The sequence below is a fragment of the Odocoileus virginianus genome, chromosome 33 (genome assembly GCF_023699985.2).
Source record: "Odocoileus virginianus isolate 20LAN1187 ecotype Illinois chromosome 33, Ovbor_1.2, whole genome shotgun sequence".
NCBI classification, from domain to species: Eukaryota; Metazoa; Chordata; class Mammalia; order Artiodactyla; family Cervidae; genus Odocoileus; species Odocoileus virginianus.
In genome coordinates, this window is record NC_069706.1 from 8,930,656 (window position 1) to 8,956,090 (window position 25,435).

At 46.4% G+C, this 25,435-nt stretch overlaps 1 protein-coding gene across 1 annotated transcript in view; it reads right to left on the minus strand.

Annotated features, from left to right (window-relative positions):
* Positions 1 to 3,483: 3,483 nt before the first annotated feature.
* EMP2 (epithelial membrane protein 2) overlaps positions 3,484 to 25,435 on the minus strand; it is a 44,338-nt gene continuing 22,386 nt past the window's right edge. Inside the window, exons 2-5 of the mRNA XM_020894787.2 lie at positions 15,410 to 15,541; positions 11,479 to 11,569; positions 8,072 to 8,218; positions 3,484 to 7,007 (exon numbers count right to left, since the gene is read on the minus strand). Of these exons, the coding sequence (XP_020750446.1) occupies positions 6,820 to 7,007; positions 8,072 to 8,218; positions 11,479 to 11,569; positions 15,410 to 15,487 (504 nt within the window). The 5' untranslated portion in view covers positions 15,488 to 15,541 and the 3' untranslated portion in view covers positions 3,484 to 6,819. The remainder of the gene's footprint in view (positions 7,008 to 8,071; positions 8,219 to 11,478; positions 11,570 to 15,409; positions 15,542 to 25,435) is intronic.

The window sequence follows — 25,435 nt, forward strand, 5'->3', positions numbered from 1 at the left end:
ATTCTTAATTGTATCTAATTTTTATTGCTCAGTTGTGTCCAACCCTTAGGAGCCCCGTGGACTGTGTAGCAGGCTCCTCTGTCCATGGAATTTTCCAGGCAAGAATACTGGAGTGGGGGTGCCATTTCCTACTCCAGAGGATCTTCCCGACCCAGGAATCAAACCCATATTTCTTGCATCTCCTGCATTGGCAGATGGATTCTTTACCACTAGTGCCAACTGGGAAGCCCATCTCATTTCTAACTGGGTCATTAATGACAACTGATGTTGGTCTACAACTTTATGAATTTGAAATAAATTATAAATTTAGTTTTTCTCCTGAATAAATGCATTTATATAAAAGAGAGTTGATTTAAGGGGAAAAAAATGTCCAGTCAGTGATAGTGCAGGATGTATATACCTATGAGCAAAGAGCATGCAGATGGCATATGGATCGATAACGTTTGGTAAACACTAGCTTAGCTGTGGGACAATAAGGAACTGAGCTTCTAATGGGGTTTAGCAGGCACTAGCCTGTCTGCCCAGTGTCTGAATTTCCCTCTTTTGTTGGAGGCATTTCCTTCTTTCTGGGTCTTTGTGGGCTGCAGAACTTACCTCCCACTGTAGAGACTGGAGATGCTTGATAAGCATTTCCCAGCCTCCCTTGCAGCAAGGCCATGGTCACGTGACCCAGTCTTCACCAATCAGATGCACTGCGCCTGGCTCTGCATCTAAAGCAGTCAGGGTAGCACAGATGCTTTCCATAAGATCAAGTTCTTGGTGCGAGCAGCATCATGTTGTGGTGACAGCCATGGTTTCCTAAGAAAACTTTGTTCTGTGGGACCATCCGATGCAGTGTGGGGAGTTGGGGGTGTCTACCTGACTTCCTTTGAATAGATTTCTGATTTAACATTTTTTTTTCTATTTATATTTTGGCCACACGTGCAGCATGTGGGATCTTAGTTACCCAACCAGGGAGAGAACCCATCCCCCTCTGCGTTGGAAGCATGGACCCTTAACCACTGAACCACCAGGGAAGTCCCTTCTTTTCTGTTAAGCCAGCCAAAGTCACCGTTGCTTGCAACTCAGTCTCCTGACTGAAACAGAACGTGGGTGCTACAAGCCACAGACACGGTGGTGGAGCAGAGGGCAGCTGGGGCCCGCTTTCCAGGCTGGGAGGCAGTGGCCCAGGCATTGCTGTTGCAAAACATTTGTTTACACCAGGGTTTGGAAGCTTTCTGTAAAGGGCCAGCTAGTTAGGGTTTCACACTTAGGTCCATATGGTCTCTTCTGCAGTTGCTCAAGTCTGCCTTTGACAGCAGCCTGGAACGGTATGCAAATTAGTGGGCGTGGCTATGTGCCAATAATACTGTGTTTAGAAAATCAAGCGGTTGCCTGGATTTGGCCCATGGACCATGGTTTAACCCTGATTTAAACTGTCACCTATTTCACACAAACCATGTACCCGTGAATGTTGTGAGCATCAGAAAAACTTGTAGAAACACATCAGGACACTCCTGTGACAAAAAGTCAATCTTGGGCCAAAGATGGTTCATTTAATGACAAAAATGGAAGGAAATATGGCTTTACTGAGATTCTTTCTGCCTGAGACCAGCAATCTAAATTGGTGGAGAATCCAGTGATTGGGAGACTTACAGGGATAAGCAAGTCAGATTCGGAAACAGAGGCTGGTAAACTTTATTTGTCAAGGGCCAGATAATAAATATTTTAGGTGTTACAGGTCACATACATTCTCTTTTTTTGCATTTTTAAAATAACTCTTTTTGAAAAATTATTTATTTATTTAATTTTGACTGCTCTGGGTCTTCATTGCTGCACGTGGGCTTTCTCTAGCTGCGGTGAGCAGGGGCTACTCTCGCTGCAATGCATGGGCTTCTTGTTGCAGCGGCTTCTCTTGCTATGGAGCACGGGTTCTAGAGCGCACAGGCTTGACTTAGTTGTGGCACACAGGCTTAGCTGGCCCGCAGCATGTGAAATCTTCCCGGACCAGGGATTGAACCCATGTCCCCTGCATTGGCAGGTCAATTCTTAACCACTAGGACCACCAGGGAAGCCCCAAATAACTCTTTAAGAATGAAAAGGCATTCCACATTTGAGGACCACAAAAAGGCAGGGCTTTGGTCAACAAGCCAGTAGTTTGCTAAGCCCTGGTCTAGACTAAGGGTTCGTGGTGTGGAGGCAAAAAGCTGGGCAGAAGATATATGGGGTGATAGGAAGATATGTCAGACCCTGCAGCATTCTTCATCAAAGGATCAGCCTGGGGACACATCTTGGACTGAAGGCTTGAAGAGACTGAAGCATAAGACTGAGAGGTGGGAATTCTCAGGTCCAAAGATGAAGTCCATCTCATTCATTAAGACCATAAAGCAAAACCACCCTACTATGCTGCTACTGGATCCCTGACTGTCAACATGTGTGTGATAATAAATGTTTGTTGTTTAAAACAATCCACATGAGAGCTCTGACTGGCTTAGCCTTCCGTGGTCAGAGGAACTGAGAGCCTTCAACCCCCAGGTACCACTGAGACCCTTTGTACCCACAAGAAGGAGGAAAGGGCCTCCTCCCCAAGCCCACCTGAGATATGGCTTTGGAGGACTGTGGACCAGAGAGATCATCACGCTGAGCAGAACCAAACAAATCCTGCACTGACAAACTGCTGGTCTTACTCCCACCATGGAAGGGAGTTCTTGGAACTGGTAACCGGCAGGGAAACCATGCATGGACCACTGGGCACTGATGCTTATCCTGCTCATCCATTTTCCAAACCGGATCATTTATTGTAGACCTCCTGTTCCTTTCTCCCTATTCCACACTGGGTGCCTTTGGGAGCCCACGACAACTCTAAGTCACAGGTTGCTGGGCTCTAAGGAGCCACACTGGGCCTAATGGATATCAACACATCACCAAGTGACCCTGGAGTGGTTGTGACTTCAGGGTGTGTACCTCCTGGCAAGGGGTATGGTTCACTTCATGAATGAATAACTTTGGACTACTTTTGGCATTCCTTAGGGAAAAGTGAAAGCTCTGCTTTAATTTTTCTTTCTTTTTTTTGGGGGGAGGGGAAGAGTGTGCCTTTATGATAGTCTTCTTTTCATCATCACTCAACCCTTTAAAGCAGAAGTCTTTTAAATACAAACTGAAGAACAGGACTGGCTACATAACTTGTGGAGACCATCGTAAAAGGAAAACGTGGGGTTGTTTGTCCAAATATCATTAAGAATTTTAAGATGGTGCTAGCCGATCATTAACCAAGCGTGGGGCCCTTTGAGGTGTGGGCAGGCTCCTCTGTCACTGTCGGTCACTCATCCAGAAAGCTGGCCCATGAAAGCAGCAGATAGACTGAGAAATCCTCCTATGACCAACTTTCAGCCCCTCCCAGCTGTCTGTACAAGCCACCCATTAGGACCCTGCCACTCAACATGGCAGCTTCTTCCTCTAGATGTTGGCAGCGTTGGGAACACTGGAGTCTACTGCTCTGGGTAATCTGGTTTTAAACTTTATTTTTCAATGTACAATTTCAGATTATACAAAACATAGAAAATGGACTACTTTAAAGGCACATTAAGTAGAAAGTATCTAACTACTCTTAAAGTCACATTTGTCCCCAAATCAAGATTCCAACTTAACCTCTACACCTTTCCCTAGCGTCTCCCCATCACCACTGCACTCCCCCACCCCGCCAATATACAAAACTGTCCAACTTGCTGTATTGTAAGTAATCTTTCAAATTAGCGAGTTTAGTAATTCCCATCCAGACAGATTTTAAATGAGGCTACAGCATCTATTCAAGCTACTGCATTTAGTGTGCTTACATACAGGCCTGGGGGGTTAGGTTTCTTCATCACCAGTGAATACAGAGCATCCTAGGGCTTCATCCTGTGGATTAGGGATGCGCAGAGGCACACAACCCATTGCAGAAAACGTGGGGCTGGGTGGGGGGGAAATGTCTCCAATTTTCCTATATTCAGGTATGAGTATATACATTCACGCAGAGCAACAAACGAAGCATTCTCCAAACTTATTTGAACAGAGACCCAAAGTAATTTTAATGCGAGTAACAAAAATGAGTTAGTCTGTCTTCATTCATAGCCCCTCAATGAATTACAGTACTTTATAAAAATGTCCTAAAATATGCAAACTACAGTTCCCTCAAATGAAGTTGCCATCAGTAATACATTTGGTCCTAATATTTGCCTCTTGGATGTCTTAGCTCATTGTCTCTGTTGTTGTCCTTGAGTAACTGATCATGAGCACCAAGGGCCGAACCTACCGATGGGTAAGAAGGTTGGGTAGTGTCTTGCTCATGCCATCACTGCTTTTCCACCTCCCCAGGGCACATCACATCGTGGGGGGAAAGGATGCTCTGTTGCTTCACAAAACCTTGGCATCACAGATGGATGTGGGCGCTGAATGCTATACCGGAATAGTGGAGAGACCAGCCAGGGAAATCCATGAGTCATTTCAGATCCCACTCCTAGAGCCTTTTGGAAAAGGAAATCCATTCATTGCTTGGGGATGAAGCTTTCTGAATTCTGATTCTAAGGGGTTCTGCTTGTTTCCACTGTGGCTATCAGGGAGTTACAGACAAGACACCCGAGCAGAAATCTTGGGGGCACTTACACCTACCTTCCTCCACAAGGTGTGTGTAGCGTCCCGCCAAGCCCAACAGTGTAACCTGCACTCCTACCCCAAACAGGGCTAATGAGAGTTTTCCAGAGGCAGGAAGTGATCATCCGGCCCCATGCCCCGCTGCACTGTGCTAGTGGCCTCTCTGCAGGGAGGGGAGCCCTGTCTCAGGCAGGATGTCTGGATAGGCCTATGTTTTCAGAGCCTTGCACAGTGCTTGGAACACAGCATTTAGTATTCTGCTGAAACTGAATGCAGTGAACGGGTAGATGGAGAGAAAACCTGATCCTGCATGAAAGAGGTATCCATGGAGACCCTGGATGACTTAAACCAGACATTTCCCCAGCTCCACAGGAAGTGGGCTGACGCTTCATTTAGCAGGAGGTCATTTACACGGCACCAATGCTGACATGCGCAGACGGGTCCCAGGCACACCTCCCAGCAGCAGGCTCTCAACACGGGAGGGAACAGGGAGTGAGGGGCAAAGGGCTTCTCCCATAGTCACGTCCTGGGGTCCCCGTGCTGCCCCCCACCTCCCAGCGCTGAGGATCCTCCCAGAGCCCTACTCCTCCGTGCAGCCTCGGAGTCCCCGGCTGCACTTACCGGGACCCTGGCAGGCAGCGTCCCACGAGAGGCATGTGCACCCACTGAAGTGTGAGAACCACGGCAATCTAGGGACCTCCCGGGGCTTCATCCTCGGTCAGGACCCTGGGCCCCTCCAGGGAAGGAAGCGTTCTCCGGGTGCCAGGCAGCCTGCGCGGCTCCGTCCGCGCCACCTGCCTCGGCTGAGTGGAGCGATATTCAGGCTGATCTAAATCCTCCCGGAGCTTTTAAACCCAGGCAGGCTCAGTGCGGGCCCCGCCCATCACATGGACCTCTCTTCTGAATCCTTGGTTGTGTTCTCGGCAACCTTCACCGCTGTTTGTAATTCGTTTCCCTAATCGGTTTTTAATCTGTCTCCTCCGTTAGACAATGAGCCCCACGAGGAGACAGGCTGTCTGGACATGGTTTCCCCTGTGCCTGGCACAAACACTCCATCACTTATGTGGACGGATGAATGAATGGCGAACAGTCCTCTATGACTCCAGAAGTGAGGCGTCATAGAGGTCAGGCAGCCTGAGAAGGCAGAGCAGGAGGAGAAGGGAGAGGCCTTCTGAGTTAGGGTAGGGAGGAAGCTGTATCCTCCCCGCACCCCACTCTGGGGTGTTTGGCTGTCAGGATGCAAGCCCTGGGACTGGACTTTGGGTGGTCCAGATGTGAGCAGCTGTGGAAGGGGCAGTGAAGGATGAGCCAGTGCTGGAGGCCAAGGTTTGGGCTTTCAGTGCAGTCTAGACCCACCTCCCCATCTCCACGCGATGAGATCTTTAACATGTATGAGGCGGTTCTGCTCACCTGGCCCTGGGACCGCCACGGTCCTCAATTTTAAGGCACCTGAGCATCACCAAGGAGCTTGTTACAAATGCAGGTTCCCAGGCCCCATCCCCGAAAACTCTGATTCTGTAGGTCTAGGGAGGGACCCAGAGAGCCTGCATTTTACAAGGTGCCCAGGGGATCACGTGTGTGCCTAAATCAGACCCCCAGATTAAAGCTCACCTTCCTGAAGGCAAGCAGGTACACTGTCAGCAAATGTGGGTGGCACTTTCTGAAGCTAGTCCATGACAGGAGGATTGGGGCTCTGGTCTGGATGTAGACAGAACACCGGGGGGTTTATACCCGTCTCTCATGTGGAACTTGGCTAGGCATCCAAGGAGGTTTTCTCCCCTACCCGGACCCCACTCCCCACCTTCCACCACTAAACACACAGATTCAGTACAGAGAAGCTGAGGTGACGGAGGGGGGCTCAGTGTAGCCCAAACCTAGGGGAAGATGCCCCCAAGACCTGGCTTTCTCGGCCTCTTGTCCATCCCATTACATCCCCGTGGTTAGGAAAGATCCTGCTGAACACTTTTGGATTTGAGCATTGCAAGATTTTTGGCTTTGTCATGTTGAGGCTTTCGGATGGGCGGGAGGTCTGAATTCCAGCCTTCATAGTCTAGTCTCTGATCTCAAGAATGTAAAAACTCCTCCTTTGGCTTTTAAAGGAAACAATGTGTTTGCTAGAAAAACCACACACACAAAAAAACTGATTATATACAAAACGGTTATCTGAACGTGGATTCTGAACCGCGGCGAAAGCCACCCAGCTCCTGGGCCCTACTTGCGCTTCCTCAGTATCAGATACATGAGGCCGCTGATGAAGGTGAACGCAAAGGCCACCCAGGCCAGGATGAAGGAGTAGCCGAAGCTGCCGCCCGACGTCTGGGCATACAGTTCTCTGTTGTTCTCGTGAATATCTTTGCGCCGATCTGTGTAAATGGAAGCTGCGATCATGACACACAGGCCTGTTGGAAGAAAGCCAGGGCCCAAATAAATCACAGACCACAGCGTGCACCGGGGACCCGAGGGGACTGTGGTCAGAGCTGAAGACAAATTTCAGGTTTTATTATTAGTAGGCATTTATTTTAGTCTCTTGGAAAGATTACAACTAGCATTTTGTGGCAGAATATTGATTGCCCTCTAGCCATTCAGCTGCCCATTCTTGCTGGCTGAATCCGGTGTTGTTTAGACAGCCAGCTACCCAACCCAGGGGCTCATAACTGCTCCAGGCCATGGGTCAGCCAGGCAGGAAGTAGTGTGCTTTGCAGGGACACATACGGTCTCTATTGCAACTACTCATCCTGTCCTGTTTACTTGATATAGTTTATGGTTTTATATGTTCCAGTTCTGGCCACAGAAAATTCTACAGTAAAAGTTATTACACCCTGAAAAGAGGGAGATGAGAGAGGAGAAAGCATTTTTTGATGCTGTATTTTCCCTTGCTTACTGCTTTAGAAACTCTTAGGTCAGGATGAATGTCAAGAGCTACAGCAGCCCTTTTGGGGCCATGAGGAAGCCATCACTGACACTCTGAAGATGACGGCATGGAAGGATGGAAAGAATGGAGGGTTCCTGGTGCTGCTGCTGAGCTGCCAAACCAACTCCGGCACCTTCCACCTTCAAGCTATTTGTGATATTAAAAACGTAAAGTTTTTGTGTCTGAAGTCACTGCTAATTGGATTTCTCTCTTAATCACAGCTGAAAACATCCCTACTGAACCATCAGCGTTCACAGATATTAGTGGTACAATGAGGCTAAGTACCCAGATTTTCCTTGGGGAGAGAGGTATGCCTCTCTCCTCTCTACCAAGACAGCACCTCCTACTTACCCTACAGATCCTAGCTCAGGCTTCACATTTTTAGGATGCCTTTCCTGACCCTCTAACTAAATCCAAACTCTGAAGTGCACAAAAATCCCAGCTGCTGAGCCCTCCTTTCCAATTCCTCACCTGCCACGCTCCTCCCACCAGAATACTCATGGTTGGCTGGGAAGGGAGTGTTTACTCTGGGAAGCCCGTCATTTCACTTACAAGCCATGAGCTGGATGATGGAGGTTAAAACAAACCTCTCGCCCTGCTTAAGTCGGAAGAGTTGGAGCACGAAGATCAGAAAGGCGATGCAGGAGAGGATGGTGGACAGGATCATGGTGGCCTGGACCGCCTGCACCGTGGAGAAGTCTGTGGGGAGGGGCAAGAGTACGCGACTAAGGACCACAGACCACCTGGGCCCCTGGGGAGCACGGCGACAGCTCCAGAGCAGGGATGGTGGGAGCCAAGAGGTCATGAGGATTCCACTGGCACAGGATGAGCACACGTGCAGCCAGTGAGTCATCCCGAGACCCACTGTGTCCACTTGTGCAATTCACCAGATGAGCCCCAATGTCCTTATCTGGAAGATGGTGTGAGAACCACCCACTCTGCAGTCCTCCTGGTCTGGGTATTGCCCCCAGACGCCTGGCTCAATGTCGGTTTTTTTTTAAGTACAAACTCTCAGATCCTGAAAGATTCTGGATCAAGAGGTTGGGATGGGATGGGTTGGGTGGGGTTTGGGGGTCCTGCACCTTATGAAGACCTCCAAAGAAATTCTTAGACATATGGGGCTCATGGGGCTGAGGGACCTTCTGAAAGTGCCCTGTCGATACAAAATACCCTCTAAATATGAGTGTGAGCCTTGTGATTGTTATTCAGGAAAAGGAAAAGTGAGGGTCTTTTCAGATTAGCCTTAGTGAGCAGGGCATGAAAGTTTGGGGCTTGGCACCGGGAAGTTTTAGGGGACAAAGGAGTTGGTCTCGGGTGGAGGGCACTGCATGTAGGAAAGACACAGCTGAGGCTGTGAAGAGGTCACTGGAATGCACTGGAGTCACCTGTGTGGGTCTCAGTTTCCTCACCTGTAACATGCGGAGAGTAAGAGCTCCCTTCATCAACAGGGGAAGGTGGAATGCTTGCAGCTATGTGAGGATTCCAGGTAGTGAGTGCATGCTCGTGTATGTTCAGTTGTGTCTGACTCTTTGCAACCCCACTGACTGTAGCCCTCTGTCCATGGGATTCTCCAAGCAAGAATACTGGAGTGGATTGCCACTGTTTTTTTCTCCAGGGGATCTTCCTGATCCAGGGATCAAACCCACATCTCCTGCATTGGCAGGTGGGTTCTTTACCACTGAGCCAGCAGGGATACCAAGGATTCCAGGCAGTGCTGGCAGAAAGGGAGTCCTGTATAAGGGCTGGCTGTTACCACCAGGATGCAGCTGGTGAGGGGCACAGTGCCCAAAGCGGCAAAGGAAAACTTAAGGACAGATCTTTTTTTTTTCTTCAGTTTTGCTGGAAACTGACTGAAGGGAAGCATGATTTTTAAGTACTTAATCCACTCTTTGGGCTTCCCGGTGGCTCAGTGGTAAAGAACCTGTCAATGCAGGAGATGTGGGTTTGATTCCTGCATCGGGAAGATGCCCTGGAGGGAAAAAAATGGCAACCCACTCCAGTATTCTTGCTTGGAGAATCCCATAGACAGAGGAGCCTGGTGGGCTATAGTCCTTGGGGTTGCAAAGAGTCAGACACAACTAAGCATGCATGCACATGTAGAAAAAAATGAACTGTTTTAAAGCAGGTGTCAGGATGCTTTTTCTCTAAAAGCTAGACAGTAAATATTTCAGGTTTTGTGGCTATATAGTCCCTTGTTCATTGTCTTGTTTTATTTGGATTTTTTCTTGTTTTGGTTTTTAACAATGTACTAAAAATATAAAAAACCACTCTTAGCTTATTGAACTGAATCTGGCTGGTGGTTTGACAACCTGTTATTCTAAAGAAAAATAAGGGAATTCCCTGGTGGTCCAGCAGTTAGGACTCTGCATTTCCACTGCAGGTGGCCTGGGTTTGATCCCTGCTTGGGGAACTAAGATCCCACAAGCTATGCTGCGTGGTCAAAAAAATATTTCTTAATTAAAAAAATAAAAGGTAATAACTGCACATGGGGAAGTGGTACACAAATGACAGAAGCTTGGAAACGTTGCTTCAGAGCACCGCCAGTGTCGCCAGCTGACCACACACCCTGGCAACGATGAGGCTCCAACAGGGAAAAGTGGCTGTTTCCAGGGTCATGGCTTAGAATGGCAGAGAAGCAGACCCAGAGGGGAGGCAGTGTGGATGGCGTCATGTGGCTTAGAAGGCAGGCTTCTAAGCTGGTCATGTCTAGACTGGAATCCTAACTCCATCACTCACTCCTGACGTTGTGACCGTGGGTTTCTGCTGTGTGCCTCAGTTTCCCCATCTTGAAACAGGGCCAGGAGACCACTTATGTGAAGGACTTAGCCCAGCACCTCCCAGTAAGCCTTCAGTAAATGATGCCTCCTTTTGGTAGTTTTGCTTTTATTATGAATATCGCCATTGTTGATGATGGAATGCTAAGACTTTACACCCCAGTGAGCAAGGTCCCTTTGTCCTTAAATGGGATTCTAGGAAAAAAATAAACATAAAAGCAGGATGCTCGTTAAGTCTGAATATTAGGACAATTTTAGTGTGTGTCCCATGTAATATTTGGTACTAAATTATACTAAATTTTTCATTGTTTATCTGAGATATCAAATTTAACTGGCTGTCCAGTGTTTTATCAGCCAAAGCATCTCTTTTATCAGTTCTGCAACAGAAAACTGAACCATTCACTCCACGGTGAAGGAGAAGGCTTGACATGTTTTTAGATGCGATTTTCTATATTACAAAACCCTTTATTTTTCTGAGGCCTCCAGAATGGCTCAGTTGGTAAAGAATCCGCATGCAAGGCAGGAAACCCAGGTTTGATCCCTGGGCTAGGAAGATCCGCTGGAGATGGGAATGGCTACCTGCTCCAGTATCCTTGCCTGGAGAATCCCATGGACAGAGGAGCCTGGTGGGCTGCAGTCCATGAGTTGCAAAGGGCTGGACACGACCGAGCAGCTTTCACTTCACTATCTTTCTACTGTAGCTCGTGTTCCGAGGCAGCGCAGCACAGTTGCTGCTGTCACCTGCATTGACAGCCGCTGTTACTGAGAGTCTGAGCAGCGCTCAGGTTACCTGCCCCAGGGAAGGTCACACAGCTCTTAAAGGAGCCAGCTCTTGAGTTTCTGCCCATCAGGCTGCGGAGATGCGGGGAAGTGACACAGATGTCTCTGAGCTATTTAGAGGAGTAGGGAGAAGATTCTAGATGAGGGCTGGAGCTGAGAAGGGGTGAGGGAGGGAAGCTCTGCTCGGTGGGGCCCAGTGTACTGAGGTTGGTGCTCTCTAGGCTCTGGCTCCCCCTGCTTCCCGTCCTCAGCTTATGCTGACCCTGCTCCCCCTGCCCTGGGCAGCAGCCAGGCCCCTCTGCACAGGCTGAGACCGAAGGAGGGGTGAGGGGTCAGACCACAGGGAAGCCCTTCTCCCGAGGGGTCTTTTTTCACTCAATGCTCTCCCATCAGCTTCACACTCACCTTGAACAGAGTCACTGAGTTCCGTACAGTTCGTGTTGTTGACACACACTCTCCAGATGTCTGCAAAAAACTCCTCTCCTACCCACCAGGCCTGGAACACGACAGGAAAACACAGGGAAAGGGTGTTTGTTCATTATGAAAACAAAGGCCTCTAGGGCTTCCCTGGTGTCTCAGTGGTAAAGAATCCAGGTAAACAATGCAGGAAACACAGGTTCGATCCCTGAGTCAGGAAGATCCCCTGGAGAAGGAAATGTTTATCCACTCTAGTATTCTTGCCTGGGAAGTCCCATGGACAGAGGGACCTGGCAGGCTACAGTCTGTGGGGTTGCAAAGAGTCAGACACGACTGAAGTGACTGAACATGCATGCACGTGGCCAAAAAAATAAATGTTAAAAAATTGTTAAAACTAAATTAAATTTAAAAATTAAGAGAAAAAGAGGTTTGGGGTGGGAATGTCTGTTTCTAACAGGCTCCCAGGTGATGCCCATGCTGCTGGGGTGCTGACAGGGACTCTCCCAGGACTTGGGTGAGGAGGCGAGGCTCAGCTGGTGATGATAAGAGCAGATGGTGGTGAATTCCCCCGGAACTGCAGGGGGTAAGCTGGAGGGGAGGACAGAAAGGATAATATCTCGGGGGGAAGCCTGTTATGAATGAAATGATCAAACAAGATTCTCCTGACTTCGGTCCGAGTGCTTCTGTGTCTCTCTGTGTTCCTGTTCCCCTTTGCGCCCAGATAACCTGTCTTCTGGGCTTCCCAGGTGGTACTAGTGGTAAAGGATCGACCTGCCAATGCAGGAGACATAAGGGATGTGGGTTCGATCCCTGGGTCGGGAAGATCCCCTGGAGGAGGGCATGGCAACCCACTCTGGTATTCTTGCCTGGAGAATCCCCATGGACAGAGGAGCCTGGCGGGCTACAATCCACGGGGTCACAGAGTCAGACACGACCGAAGCAACTTAGCACACATGCATGACCTTCCTTCTGCTTTCCATACACCCGAAGACTGGAATCTCCCCAACCCACCACCAATCACCCAGGCCAATCACCCAGCTCACGTAGTGAGCTCTCACTACGGGCCCCTCTGACACTGCCAAGTGTAATTTCTAACACATAATAAAGATCGAGTGACTCATCGACTGGTAAAAATGCCCACCTGTGTCTTCTCAGTAAGGCCCATGGTAACAGAAACACCCATAGGATAAGCTGGTGCTGTGGCTGATGGCTTTTCTGCCCCTAACGTCCATGTATCCCTTTCACTCTGTCTGGGACCTTTTCAGGATCCCAAGGGCTAGATACAAGAAACAGAAAAAGATTCTAAAAGCATGTTCAACTGTTGGTGGGAATGCAAACTAGTACAGCCGCTATGGAGAATAGTGTGGAGATTTCTTTAAAATACTGGAATTAGAACTGCCATATGACCCAGCAATCCCACTTCTGGGCACACACACTGAGGAAATCAGATCTGAAAGAGACACGTGCACCCCAATGTTCATCGCAGCACTGTTTATAATTGCCAGGACATGGAAGCAACCTAGATGCCCATCAGCAGACGAATGGATAAGGAAGCTGTGATACATATACACCATGGAATATTACTCAGCCATTAAAAAGAATTCATTTGAATCAGTTCTAATGAGATGGATGAAACTGGAGCCCATTATATAGAGTGAAGTAAGCCAGAAAGATAAAGACCAATACAGTATACTAACGCATATATATGGAATTTAGAAAGATGGTAATGATAACCCTATATGCAAAACAGAAAAGGAGACACAGATGTACAGAACAGAATTTTGGACTCTATGGGAGAAGGCAAGGGTGGGATGTTTCGAGAGAACAGCATCGAAACATGTATATTATCTAGGGTTAAACAGATCACCCTGGATGCATGAGACAAGTGCTCGGGCCTGGTGCACTGGGAAGACCCAGAGGGATCGGGTGGAGAGGGAGGTGGGAGGGGGGATCGGGATGGAGAATACATGTAACTCCATGGCTGATTCATGTCAATGTATGACAAAAACCACTACAATACTGTAAAGTAATTAGCCTCCAACTAATAAAAATAAATGAAAAATAAATAAATAAAAGCATGTTCAAAACCATTCGGTTCACATAGAGTGGGCCTTTTGGATAATGGTAGGTTCCCAAGGCTTCAACAAGGTGGTCCCTGCCCTGGCCACTCATGACAGCTCTTCTGAGAACCCCAGGAGCCCCAACCCAAACCCAATCATTCATCTCCCTTAGGGCATCTAGAACCAGAGGTCTCTGGAATGCTTCAAATCCCAGCTCCGCCATTTCCTGACCTAAAAATTCCAGCAGGCGCCTTAACTGCCCTAAGGCCCAGGTCCCTCATCATAAAATAGTGCCGGGAGAGGACGAATCTCGTAGACTTGAGGTGACAATCACATGAGATGATCAAAGGGCTGAGCGTAGGAGCTCCAGAGTATGCAGCCTCTAAGTGACAGGTCTTATCCTGGTCCATGTTGCTATTATTATTTTGATGATGAATTGACAGGAGTCAATTATATGATTATATGCAGACTGACCTGGAGGCCACTTGTATAGTGCCCTTTCTGGCTTCCTGAGCAGAGTTTCTGACTCTAAATGTGTCCACAGTCTGAAGCCGTCAGGACTGAAGCCAGGCCTTTGGATCAGGATGTGGGCCAAAGGGAACATCTGGTTAAAAACTTCATTTTTCTGCCAGGGGGGATGTTAATCTGTGCCAATCTGTTATTTATCAAATGCACCCCTGCCATATGGATACTCAAAGAAAAAAATTAAATCTTTCATGGGTACATAGTCAGAGTGGGGAGTGTTCCACTCTGCCGGGAAGGGCATGGTCAGGTGGGCTTGCAACAAGAATCCTGTTGGTTAAGGAGCTGTCAGAGGCAAGAGGGGCAAAGGTTACCTGGGATGGGTCACCTGAGGGATCTAGGGCAATGGTCCTCAAGCAAGGGTGACTCTGCCTCCCAGGGGACATTTGGCAATGTCTGAAGATATTTTGGGGTGTCACAACTAGGAGCAGGAGTGCTGCTGGAGACCAGAGATGCTGCTAAACACCCTATGATGTGCAAAGCACCCACAACAAAGAAAATTGTTCAGTCACTAAGTCATGTCCGACTCTTCTCAACCCCTTGGACTGCAGCACGCCAGGCTCTCCTGCCCTTCGCTGTCTCCTGGAGCTTGCTCAAAATCATGTCCATTGGGTTGGTGATGTTGTCTAACCATTTCGTCCTCTACCTTCCCCTTCTTCTTTTGCCTTCAATCTTTCCAGCAACAGGGTCTTTTCCACTGAGTCGGCTCTTTGCATCAGGTGGACAAAGTGTTGAGGTTTCAGCTTCAGCATCAGCCCTTCCAATGAATATTCAGAGTTGATTTCATTTAGGATTGACTGGTTTGATCTTCTTGGTGTCCCAAAATGACAACAGTGCTAAAGTTGAGAAAATGACCTGAGGAGAGCTGAATTTAAGCCACATCTACAAAGGGCTTCCTACAGCTAAGGCATCTGAGGGGGACTCAGGGGTGAGTGGACCAACGTCCCTGCCCATCCAGACTTATATATGGGATGCTTCAAACTCCCACACTTCAGTCAAGAGTCCTCAGGCCTGGGGCTGAGGAGATAGGTGTGCCTTGGTAGGGTGCAAAGTGAAAAGTCGCTCAGTTGTGGCTGACTTTTATAGTCCATGGAATTCTCCAGGCCAGAATACTGGAGTGGGTAGCCTTTCCCTTCTCCGGGGGATCTTCCCAACCCAGGGATTGAACCCACGTGTCCCATATTGCAGGCTGATTCTTTACCAGCTGAGCCACCAGGGAAACCCTTGGTAGGCAGGATAAACCCAAATTATAATCACCTTGTGGGAGTTCTCAACCCTGCTTCTATTGACTCAAGGATCCAGGGGTTCTGGGAAGGTCAGAAGGAAAGGGAACTTACATTGTCAATGGTGGCGACGAAGAGCAAGGCTGTGGACGTGATGTGGAAGATGATGATGAAGGCCAGAAGCACCAACATTTTCAGGGGGCACCGTGGGGCTCAGAGCAGCGTTTAAAGCCCAGAGGAGATGTGCTAAACAGGGTGAAGGAAATTCAAATTTGTCAGTGATAAAGCACTAGGAAAGTGAAAAATTAAACTTTCATGTGATTTTAGAAAAGCTTAAACAGCGCTTCCCATCTTTCCTTTGCCTGGAGACTTCACTGGACAAAGTCTGGCATGAGGAGCTGCTCTCTTTTGCATCCAGAGGCCAGATATTCCTCGTGGAGGAGGCAGAGTGAGGATCAATTACAATCGCTAATTCAGAAGAGCACTGCAGTCTTCAAAGCAGCACATTGCGGGCACCAGGGCAGGAAGGAGCCTCTATGAGTGTGCTAAAATACTGTTTCAGATCCCCCACCCACCAAGCAATGCCGTGGGGACTTCACAGCACCAGAGTAAGCTCACTGTATGAGTATGCATTATCACAGTCCCTGCTGCCTTGCTGCATAACAAAGCAAAAGTGATCAACTAGGGAAATATTTCCTAAAGACCTATTTATAAAATTAATGCCAAAGGAAGTTGGTGCAGTCACTATGGGAAACAGTATGGAGGTTCCTTAAAAACCTAGAGTTGCCAGGTGATCCAGCAAGCCCGTTCCTGGGCACACATCTTTGTATCGAAAAGATCCAAATAAGAAAGCAAAGAAATTAAGTATTCAAAAGAATGCTTTGAATATCAAAGGACAAAAAGTAACACTTGGGAAAACTGATGAAGTCTTTGAATATTTGTAAAAAAACAGACCATCATGTTGGTCAAACAAAACGAAAATGTCAAGTAAAAATGTCACATCAACTAATCCAGGTGAACGAGTGAATGCTACCAACCCTCCAGATCAATACATGATTCATTCTTCTTTCACTCCAATCATTTGTGACCAGTTATCATTACTAAAATTTTGTAGAACATAAAATTAATTTTTAGTTTCACTTTGAAAAACACAGTCCAAATCAGACCTTGTTTTCACTATTTTATGATATTATAGCACCATTTTTCAGTGGGTTGATTTTATTTTTTTAACCCTCTCTTTCTCTCCCTCCAAATACCCCATCCCCCCAAACACACATTGTGTTCTGAACCATTTGAGAGTAGGTTGCCTATGCCATCTCTTTGAGAGAGATAAGTTTCATCTAAATTATTTCATCTGATTGATGACTGTCATTTATAAATTTATTGCTACTTCTATCTTGGGTATTACTTTGGAAAAGATGTACGGCTTCATCACATACTCTAATGTACTGTCTATAGATTATAAGATAAAGTCAAGCATGTATCTGCTGATACTTTTTAAGTGGACCTGTCTTTATACTTAGAAACGTCTCTTAATAGTAGGCTTCCCTGGTGGCTCAGATGGTAAAGAATCTGCCTGCAATGAAGGAGATCTGTGGCCTGTGTTCGATCCCTACATTGGGAGGATCCCCTGGAGAAGGAAATGACAACCCACTCCAGTATTCTTGTCTGGGAATCCCATGGGCAGAGGAGCCTGGCAGGCTACAGTCCATGGGATCACCAAGTGTTGGACACGACTGGGCGCCTCTCACTCACTCACTCTGTCTATGACATACTTTATGTCTAAATATTTCAGGGTGCCTCTCTGAGAAAACAAGGCCATCGCTGTACATAACACAGCATGATAATCCCCCCAACTTTACATTATACAGTACTTTTATCTCATCTACAGTCCATATTCAAATTTCTCCAATAATCTCAGTAATGGCCTTAGCTATTTTTTTGGTCCAGGGCAAATCCAAGATAATTCGTTGCATTTTTTGGTCTTATCTCTTTATGGTTCCTCAGACTTTCTTGGGAGAAGGCAATAGCAATCCACTCCAGTACTCTTGCCTGGAAAATCCCATGGACGGAGGAGCCTGGTAGGCTACAGTCCATGGGGTTCTGAAGAGTTGGACTGAGAGACTTCACTTTCACTTTTCACTTTCATGCACTGGAGAAGGAAATGGCAACCCACTCCAGTGTTCTTGCCTGGAGAATTTCAGGGACAGAGGAGCCTGGTGGGCTGCCGTCTATGGGGTCGCACAGAGTCAGACACGACTGATGCGACTTAGCAGCAGCAGCAGTAGCAGCCTTTCTTGGCCTTCCTAGCACTGATTAAGTAGAGTACTGACCATTTATTTTGTAGAAAGTCTTTTTTCTTTTTTTCTAGAGGCATAGAATACATTGAAACTTAAACAAGAATTTAAATATATTTCCTTTTAAAATTGAAGTACAGTTGATTCACAATATTATTTGAGTTTCAAGTATGCAACACAGTGATATGATATTTTTAGAGATTATAGTCCATTTAAAGTTATTACAAAATACTGGCTGTATTCCCTGTGCTGTATAATATATCCTTGCAGCATATTTATTTACTATAATTAAATTTATTTATTTTTAACTGAAGGATAATTGCTCTAAAATATTATGCTAGTTTCTGCTAAACATCAACATCAATCAGTCATAGCATTTCATGGCAAATAGATGGGGAATCCATGGAAATAGTGACAGGCTTGATTTTCTAGGGCTCCAAAATCACTGCAGATGGTGACTGCAGCCATGAAATGAAAAGATGCTTACTCCTTGGAAGAAAAACTATGACCAAACTAGACAGCATATTAAAAAGCAGAGACATTACTCTGCCGACAAAGGTCCATCTAGTCAAAGCTATGGTTTTTCCAGTAGTCATGTATGGGTGTGAGAGTTGGACTATAAAGAAAGCTGAGCACCGAAGAACTGATGCTTTTGACCTGTGGTGTTGGAGAAGACTCTTGAGAGTCCCTTGGACTGCAAGGAGATCCAACCAATCCATCCTAAAGGAAATCAGTCCTGAATATTCATTGGAAGGACTGATGCTGAAACTGAAACTCCAATACTTCGGCCACCTGATGGGAAGAAATGACTCATTGGAAAAGACTCTGATGCTGGGAAAGATTGAAGGCGGGAGGAGAAGGGGATGACAGAGGATGAGATGATTGGATGGCATCACCAACTCAATGGACGTGAGTTTGAGTAAGCTCCGGGAGTTGGTGATGGACAGGAAATCCTGGCGTGCTGCAGTCCACGGGGTCGCAAAGAGTCGGATACGACTGAGCAACTGAACTGAATGAACTGATACCCATGTCCCCTCCCTCTAGAACCTCCCTACCACCTCTCTCCCCATCCCACCCCTCTAGGTTGTTAGAGAGCCCCGGTTTGAGTTTCCTGAGTCACAGAGCAAATTCCCATTGGCTATCTACTTTACATAGGGTAACATACATGTTTCCGTGTTACTTTATCCATACGCCACCCACTCCTTCCCCTGCACCCACCGCCCATGTCCATAAGCCTGTTCTTTACATCTGTGTCTCCATTACTTCCCTGCAAGTAGGTTCATCAGTACATGAAAGTCTCTATTTTTAAATGCTTCCTAATGATTAGATTCAGGGTGTGTTCTTTTGGCAAGAATATTACGGACTCTTGTGACCTTGGTGTGTTCCACCAGGAGGCATAGGATGTTAGGCTGTCCATTATTGGTGATGCTAACTTTGATTAAGGGGTTCAGGGTCACCAGATTTCTCCATTGTGCACTTTTCCTTTGTAATTAAAAAGTAACTTCTGGGGAGGTATTTTTTAAACTGTGATAAAATGCACATCATTTTAAAATGTACTACTAATGACATTTAGTACATCCACAAGGTTGTACATCCATCACCACTGTCTAGTTCCAGAACACTTCCTCTCCTTGAAAGGAAACCTTGTATCCATGAAGGAGACACTCCACATTCCTCCCTCCACTCAGCCCCCAGCAACCATTAATCTGCTTTCTGTCTATGGATTTGCTGATTCTGGATATTTCATAAAAAATGAAATGACACAAGATTTGTCCTTTTGTGTCTGGCTTCTTTCATTTGGTAGTATTTTCTAGGTTCATCCCTGTTGTAGCACGTGTAGGGAGATATTTTGGGTCGACCTTAAGATCCAATCTCTCATTAAAATGTCACCCCAATAGTTTGAGCATCCACTGGTATTTCTGAAGTAGAATCACTTAAAATAGGCTTTTTTGGACAAATACCATATGCTATCACTTACATGTGGAAACTTAAATACAGTGCAAATGAACAGATCTATGAAAAAGAAACAGACTCATGGACATAGAGAACAGCCTTGTGGTTGCCATGGGGTGGGGAGGGCAAGATTGGGAGTTCAGGATTGGCAGATGTAAACTATTGTATATAGAATGGATAAACAACAAGGTCCTACTGTATAGCACAGTGAACTATATCCAGTATCCTGTAATATACCATGATGGAAAAGAAGATGAAATAAAGTATGTGTATATATATATATACACACATACATATATATAACTGAATCACTTTGCCAGATAACAGAAATTAACACATTGTAAATTAATTATACTTCAATAACAATTTTTAAAAAGAATAAAATAGCCTTTTTCTGACACTAACTCTCCCACTTAGAGAGCTGCACTGCACAACACCCTCCACCCTTTCTCTGCTGACTCTCAATCATGGGACACATGGTTCCCTCATGAGACTGACAAAGGCTCGTGAGCTCACACAGGGGCCGCTCTCTGAGACCCAGGACTCATGAGCAATGAGCCAGGAGCCGAGTTTCCAGCCGCCATTCTGTGTATGCATCATCACTTGGAAGAACCCAATGCACCAGCTCACAGATTTTCCAATTCTTTCAAAAAGGACAAATTCCCCTTTGTTCAGGCCTGCGTCATTCTTAGCTGCCATCCTATGCTGCCTTCAAATAGATGTATTTCTGGTCCTCACAAAAAACAGGGCATTACCACACTGAATGCCACGTTCCTTCAATATCAGCTGGAAGGCCAAAATTTCAGCATCACAAGCAGTGCCAGTAATTCCAGGGTGATAATAGCTTTACATGTTGTTCAGTTCAGATGGCATAAATACATAAAGACACATAACTAAACCTTTCTGGAACAGGAAAGAAAGACTTGAACTCTTTCCTAAAGGGTGGAATTCAAATGTTATAGGGCATGACTTTGGATGGTGCATTGACATGGCATTACATAACAGTGAATCACATAGTAAGAAAGTCCCCATTCTAATCCTTCCAAGTCCATCAAGGAAAAAGACGGTGCTGGCCTGTCTCTGTGGTAGTGGTTCAGTCACTAAGTCAGTCCGACTCTTGTAATCCCATGGACTGCAGCCCACCAGGCTCCTCTGTCCATGGAATTCTCCAGGCAAGAATACTGGAGTGGTTCGCCATTTCCTTCTCAGGGAATCTTCCCAACCCAGGGATCAAACCTGGGTCTCCTGCACTGCAGGCAGATTCTTTACTAACTAAGCTACCAGAGGGAAGCCTATCTCTAACACTTAGCAATTTTCCTTTAAACACAAAGAAAAAGCAGACCTTTGGACTGGCCACAGTGCATAGCTAGCATTTAACAATGTTTTTAGATTTTATTATGCTTATTTTTAACATTCTTTCTTTTTATAATAGCATTTATAGTTGTGATAGAAAGTCACCTTTTAAAACAACTTTATTGAAGTTTTACTGAATCATTTAACAAAAATTATGGGGGAGAATGGATATATGTATATCTATGGCTGAGTCTCTTTGTTGTTCACCTAAAACTATCACAGCATTGTCAATCAGCTATATCCCAACACAAAATTAATAAAAAAATTTTAAAGGGAAATATTATTTAAATAAAAAGGCAGGCGGTCTTCAATGTTAGCAAAAATCCTGGAGATGGTTCTCAAATGCCTAGTGTCTGAGAAGCACTGCTTTAACACCTGGGAGTGATTTCAGTTGTAATCCCAGACATTAGAAATAAGCTCCTACAGAGAAGAGCAAGTTTTTATGAGAGGTTAAGTAAGGTCTTCAGACCAGTGTAAGAGAAAAGTCTAGGGGCATACAAAGGTGGCTACTGATTGGCTTGAATTGTTAAGAGTCCAGGAAAATTAGGGAGAAGATAAGTAAATGTCGCTTACTTAGTTCTCCCCTGTGATGGTGTCTGGAATTCAGATCCCCAGTGAAAAACAAAACGGGGTAAATCAATGACAAAACTTCCAGACCTAAGGCATGGCTTGGTAACCTCACTAGACCCTTTGGAGGCAATTATTCATACCTAGAGAAAACCCATGAACCTTGAAGAGGGACTAAAAAGCGACCCTCCGCTCTTGCATCTCTATACCAAAATAAGTCCCCCTTCACCACTAGCCCTGACTCAATCTTCCAATTCCTTTCCTTTAGGGACACACTCTCCCAGTTTCCTGTGTATCCTTCCAGAAATATGTGTTAGGTGGGAACACTTATTCCCCACTCCTCTGGTTTCCAATGTGGAGGGAGCTGCAGCAGGGCAACACTCTTGGCCTCAGGTCCCGCCCCCACTCACTCCTTTGATTCTGATTGGAGAGTGCATCAGTGTCCACTTTCTGGATTGGTGGAGCTCAGCTACTGACAGGTTGCCTCACAAGGCTTTTTCTTTGTCCTTCCCCACACCTCCTCCCTAGTTAATGAGTGGGTATGTCTGTTCCCCAGAGCCCCAGTTTCCCTTGGCTTGGGGGTCCAGGGCTCGGGGCGGGGGGGGGGGGGGGGGGGGGGGGCGCAGGGTTGTGGAACTGAGAACCCATTCTCCAACCTAGTTTTTCCTCACTTGATAATATCCCTAAAGATAATTTTTTCCCCCGCATGTGAGTCCACCTCATTCTTGCAATGGTTGCCTGGGATTCTGTTGGGCGGCAATGCCAACATCTACTCCACTAGTTCCCCAGTGGTGGCTATTTAGGGCATTTCCAGACTTTTTGCTACTCCAGACTACACTGCCGTGAATATCCTTGTAATTATTTCTTGGCATGCTTGCGTTAATGTTTCTGAGGGTCAGATCTTAGAAGTAGGGATGTTAAGTCAAAGGAAAGTACATTTATTTTACTTTTAATTTTCAACTCAATTCAAATTTAATTTATTGCAAGCAGTACTGCACACTGTGCCAGCCTTGATCTTCAGAGGGTCTTCAAGGAGTATAAAGTACAGGACCAACTGTTCTGTGGGTGGACAAGCCTTGACATCATGTGTTTTGTTTTGTTTTGAGTTAATAGCATCCCTCAATTCCCCTGGAAGTATAATTCTGGCCTATACAGACCAGCCTCTGCCATATCCACGGCTCTCCCCAGCGGTGGTCTCCCCCTCCCATGTTTCATTCCTGCCCTGTGTCTCATGGGCCCTCTCTGGAGATACTGAAGAACAGACAGCTCCGTAGGCTAGATGTTGGATGAAGGCTGGCCCACCAAACCCAGGGTGTCACCAAATTTATCTTTGCCATTCACAGGAATTTATTTTCCTTTCCAAAAACATCATATTGAATGCTGATCCCTCTTGCCTCCCCTTGTCCCCATGGGCTTCAGCACTCTGCCAGCGGGCCTGGTCTCAGTTCCTTGGAGCAGGGCTCCCAGGAGCACCATGTCCCCTCCACCCTCAGCTGGCTCTCTCTCACAATGTCCAGGTCTCAAGCTAAGCATCCTCTCCCCAGGATCCTGGATCCTGATCACCCAGTAGCCACGTCCCTCCAGTATCTATCCCCTGGGTATCCATCCCATCCCCCTGGCTTATTTTCTTTCCTTTTATTATTTTTTAAATTATGAAAATATGATAACACATTTATAGGAGACCTGGAAAATACAGAACAAAGTTACATATAGTTCCACTATATATTTCTTTGTTCTAAGTAGATACATTCAGATTTTTAGTTGGAGTTTCAATATTGAATTCTCAGAAATTAATTGAATGAATGTACAGAGAAGTCAAAGAATATCATGGACCTGAAAAGCATTACGAACCAATTCAACATAATTAAGATTTATACAATTTTCTTCGGAGGATCTTCACTGTCCTAAAGTATCTTATTTGTTCACTCAAGTGTTATCCATTGCCCCTCTGTTCCCTGTTGTGCTCGGCACACAGAAAGCTATCTGCTCTCATTTCTAGAAGTGGTAGAACTATATAATAGCCCCGGGAAAACTCAAAGCCCTGGGTCCAGAGGCAGGAACTGAGGCCAGAAAGGGCTGTAACACGCCAAGATCCCACGGCAAGGCAGAGGCAGGAGAAGCAGGGAGTGTCCTGGCCCCAACAGCAACTGCCCTTCTGACTTCAGTGGGAGACCCCTCAGAAGGCGCCCAGCAGTCTCTCAATGGTCAACAACTATTTCCCCAAAGCCTCTGCCGTCTCCAAGCACAAATTTCACCAAACGGTCCAAAAGATGTTATTTCTCCTTTTGTGATTTCTTCAGGCATTGAGCAGGACAGTCTGAGGGGCTACCTGGGTCAGGGCATATACCTGTCTGAAAGTGAAAGTGAAGTTGCTCAGTCGTGTCTGACTCTTTGCAACCCCATGGACTGTAGCCTACCAGGCTTCTCTGTCCATGAGATTTTCCAGGCAAGAGTACCAGAGTGGGTTGCCATTTCCTTCTCCAGGGGATCCTTCCAACCCAGGGATCTTCCCGACCTGGGGACTGAACCTGAGTCTCCTGCATTGCAGGCAGACGCTTTACCCTCTGAGCCTGTCTGAATGTAAAGGTAAACGTACAGTTGGGAGATTGTACTAGTTGAGTTTCTCAAGTTCCTGTCTAGAAATCAAAGTCCCACGATTTGCTGAACTTCTCTTTTTAAAATATCACATATGTGATAATTAAGAGGGAGGAAAAAAGATAACAGAATCAAAGGCATATAATGAAAACCACAGTTTCTGCCCTTACCCCAGTCCTGATCCCCGGAAGCAATCACTTCCAACCTTTTCAGCTGTTTCTTTTCCCAGTAGTTCCATATGTCCAAACAATATTCATACACTTCTCTTTCCTGATTCATCTATTACAAACATTACAGACTTCCTGAGTTTTTTCATCATCATCACCCTCCACCTTCCTATTTCACCATCCCGATACAGTCTTGTGCGAGCGGGCTAAGTTGCTTAGTTGTGTCCAACTCTTTGCTACCCCATGGACTGTAGCCCTCCAGGCTCTTCTCTCCATAGGGATTTTCCAGGCAAGCATACTGGAGTGGGTTTCCATGCCCTCCCGACTCAGGGATCGAACCCGCGTTTCTTATGTCTCCTGCATTGGCAGGTGGGTTCTTTACCACTAGCACCACTTGGAAAGCCAGTCTTTTCATACATCAGTAATTCTCATTTATGCTATGACCATGTAAATGTCATACACTGCAGAGCCAGCTAGTGTACCATGCACTTTTTTCTTAAAAACTCTTCTTTTCCTGAGCATTCCTAATTGTCTTTTCCCTGCTTTCTCTGTGGCTCCGTTTATGTCCGCCATTTCTTCAGTTCTTTCTAAACTTCTCATCACTCCAAGACTTCTACTGCAGAACCCCAGATGCAAAGTAATGCAGGGTTTCAGTCATGGGCCTGTGATTCGACTCCTCCTTTGCAGGATCCTATCTCCGGCAGTCCCTCTCTCCCAACTCTGTCCTCTGCTCTCTGCCAGATGCAGCCTCAGCAGCTTCCACTGTCACAGGACAGAGACCAGCAAATCTTCTCCTGTGTCCAGGGCACAGGATGCCAGCGTCAAGGTGTGTAGGAGATAAAGCCCCCTGGGGAGGGGGTGGTGCCCAGAGGGGCATCCCACACGAAATGAGACTCCTCATGATTAAAGGTCAAGTCGCAGTTTACAATGTGTATCTTGCGTTGGATCTCTGGGTCAACCCTCTGAAGCTGGCAGAGCAAGGTGTCATTATCCCCATTTTACAGATGAAAGACTGAGGCTCACAAAGGCATCACATGATTCTCCAAATTTCACAGACTCTAACTCCTCTTTTTCCAACTCCAAATCCAGGACATTTTCCCTGCTATTCACTTTGCTGCCTCCCATGCTTAGGGCTTCAGGAAAATAAGGCACGGGGCATAGGCAGCACAAGCTATCTGTTTTAAAACATTAATTTATTTGGCTGGGTT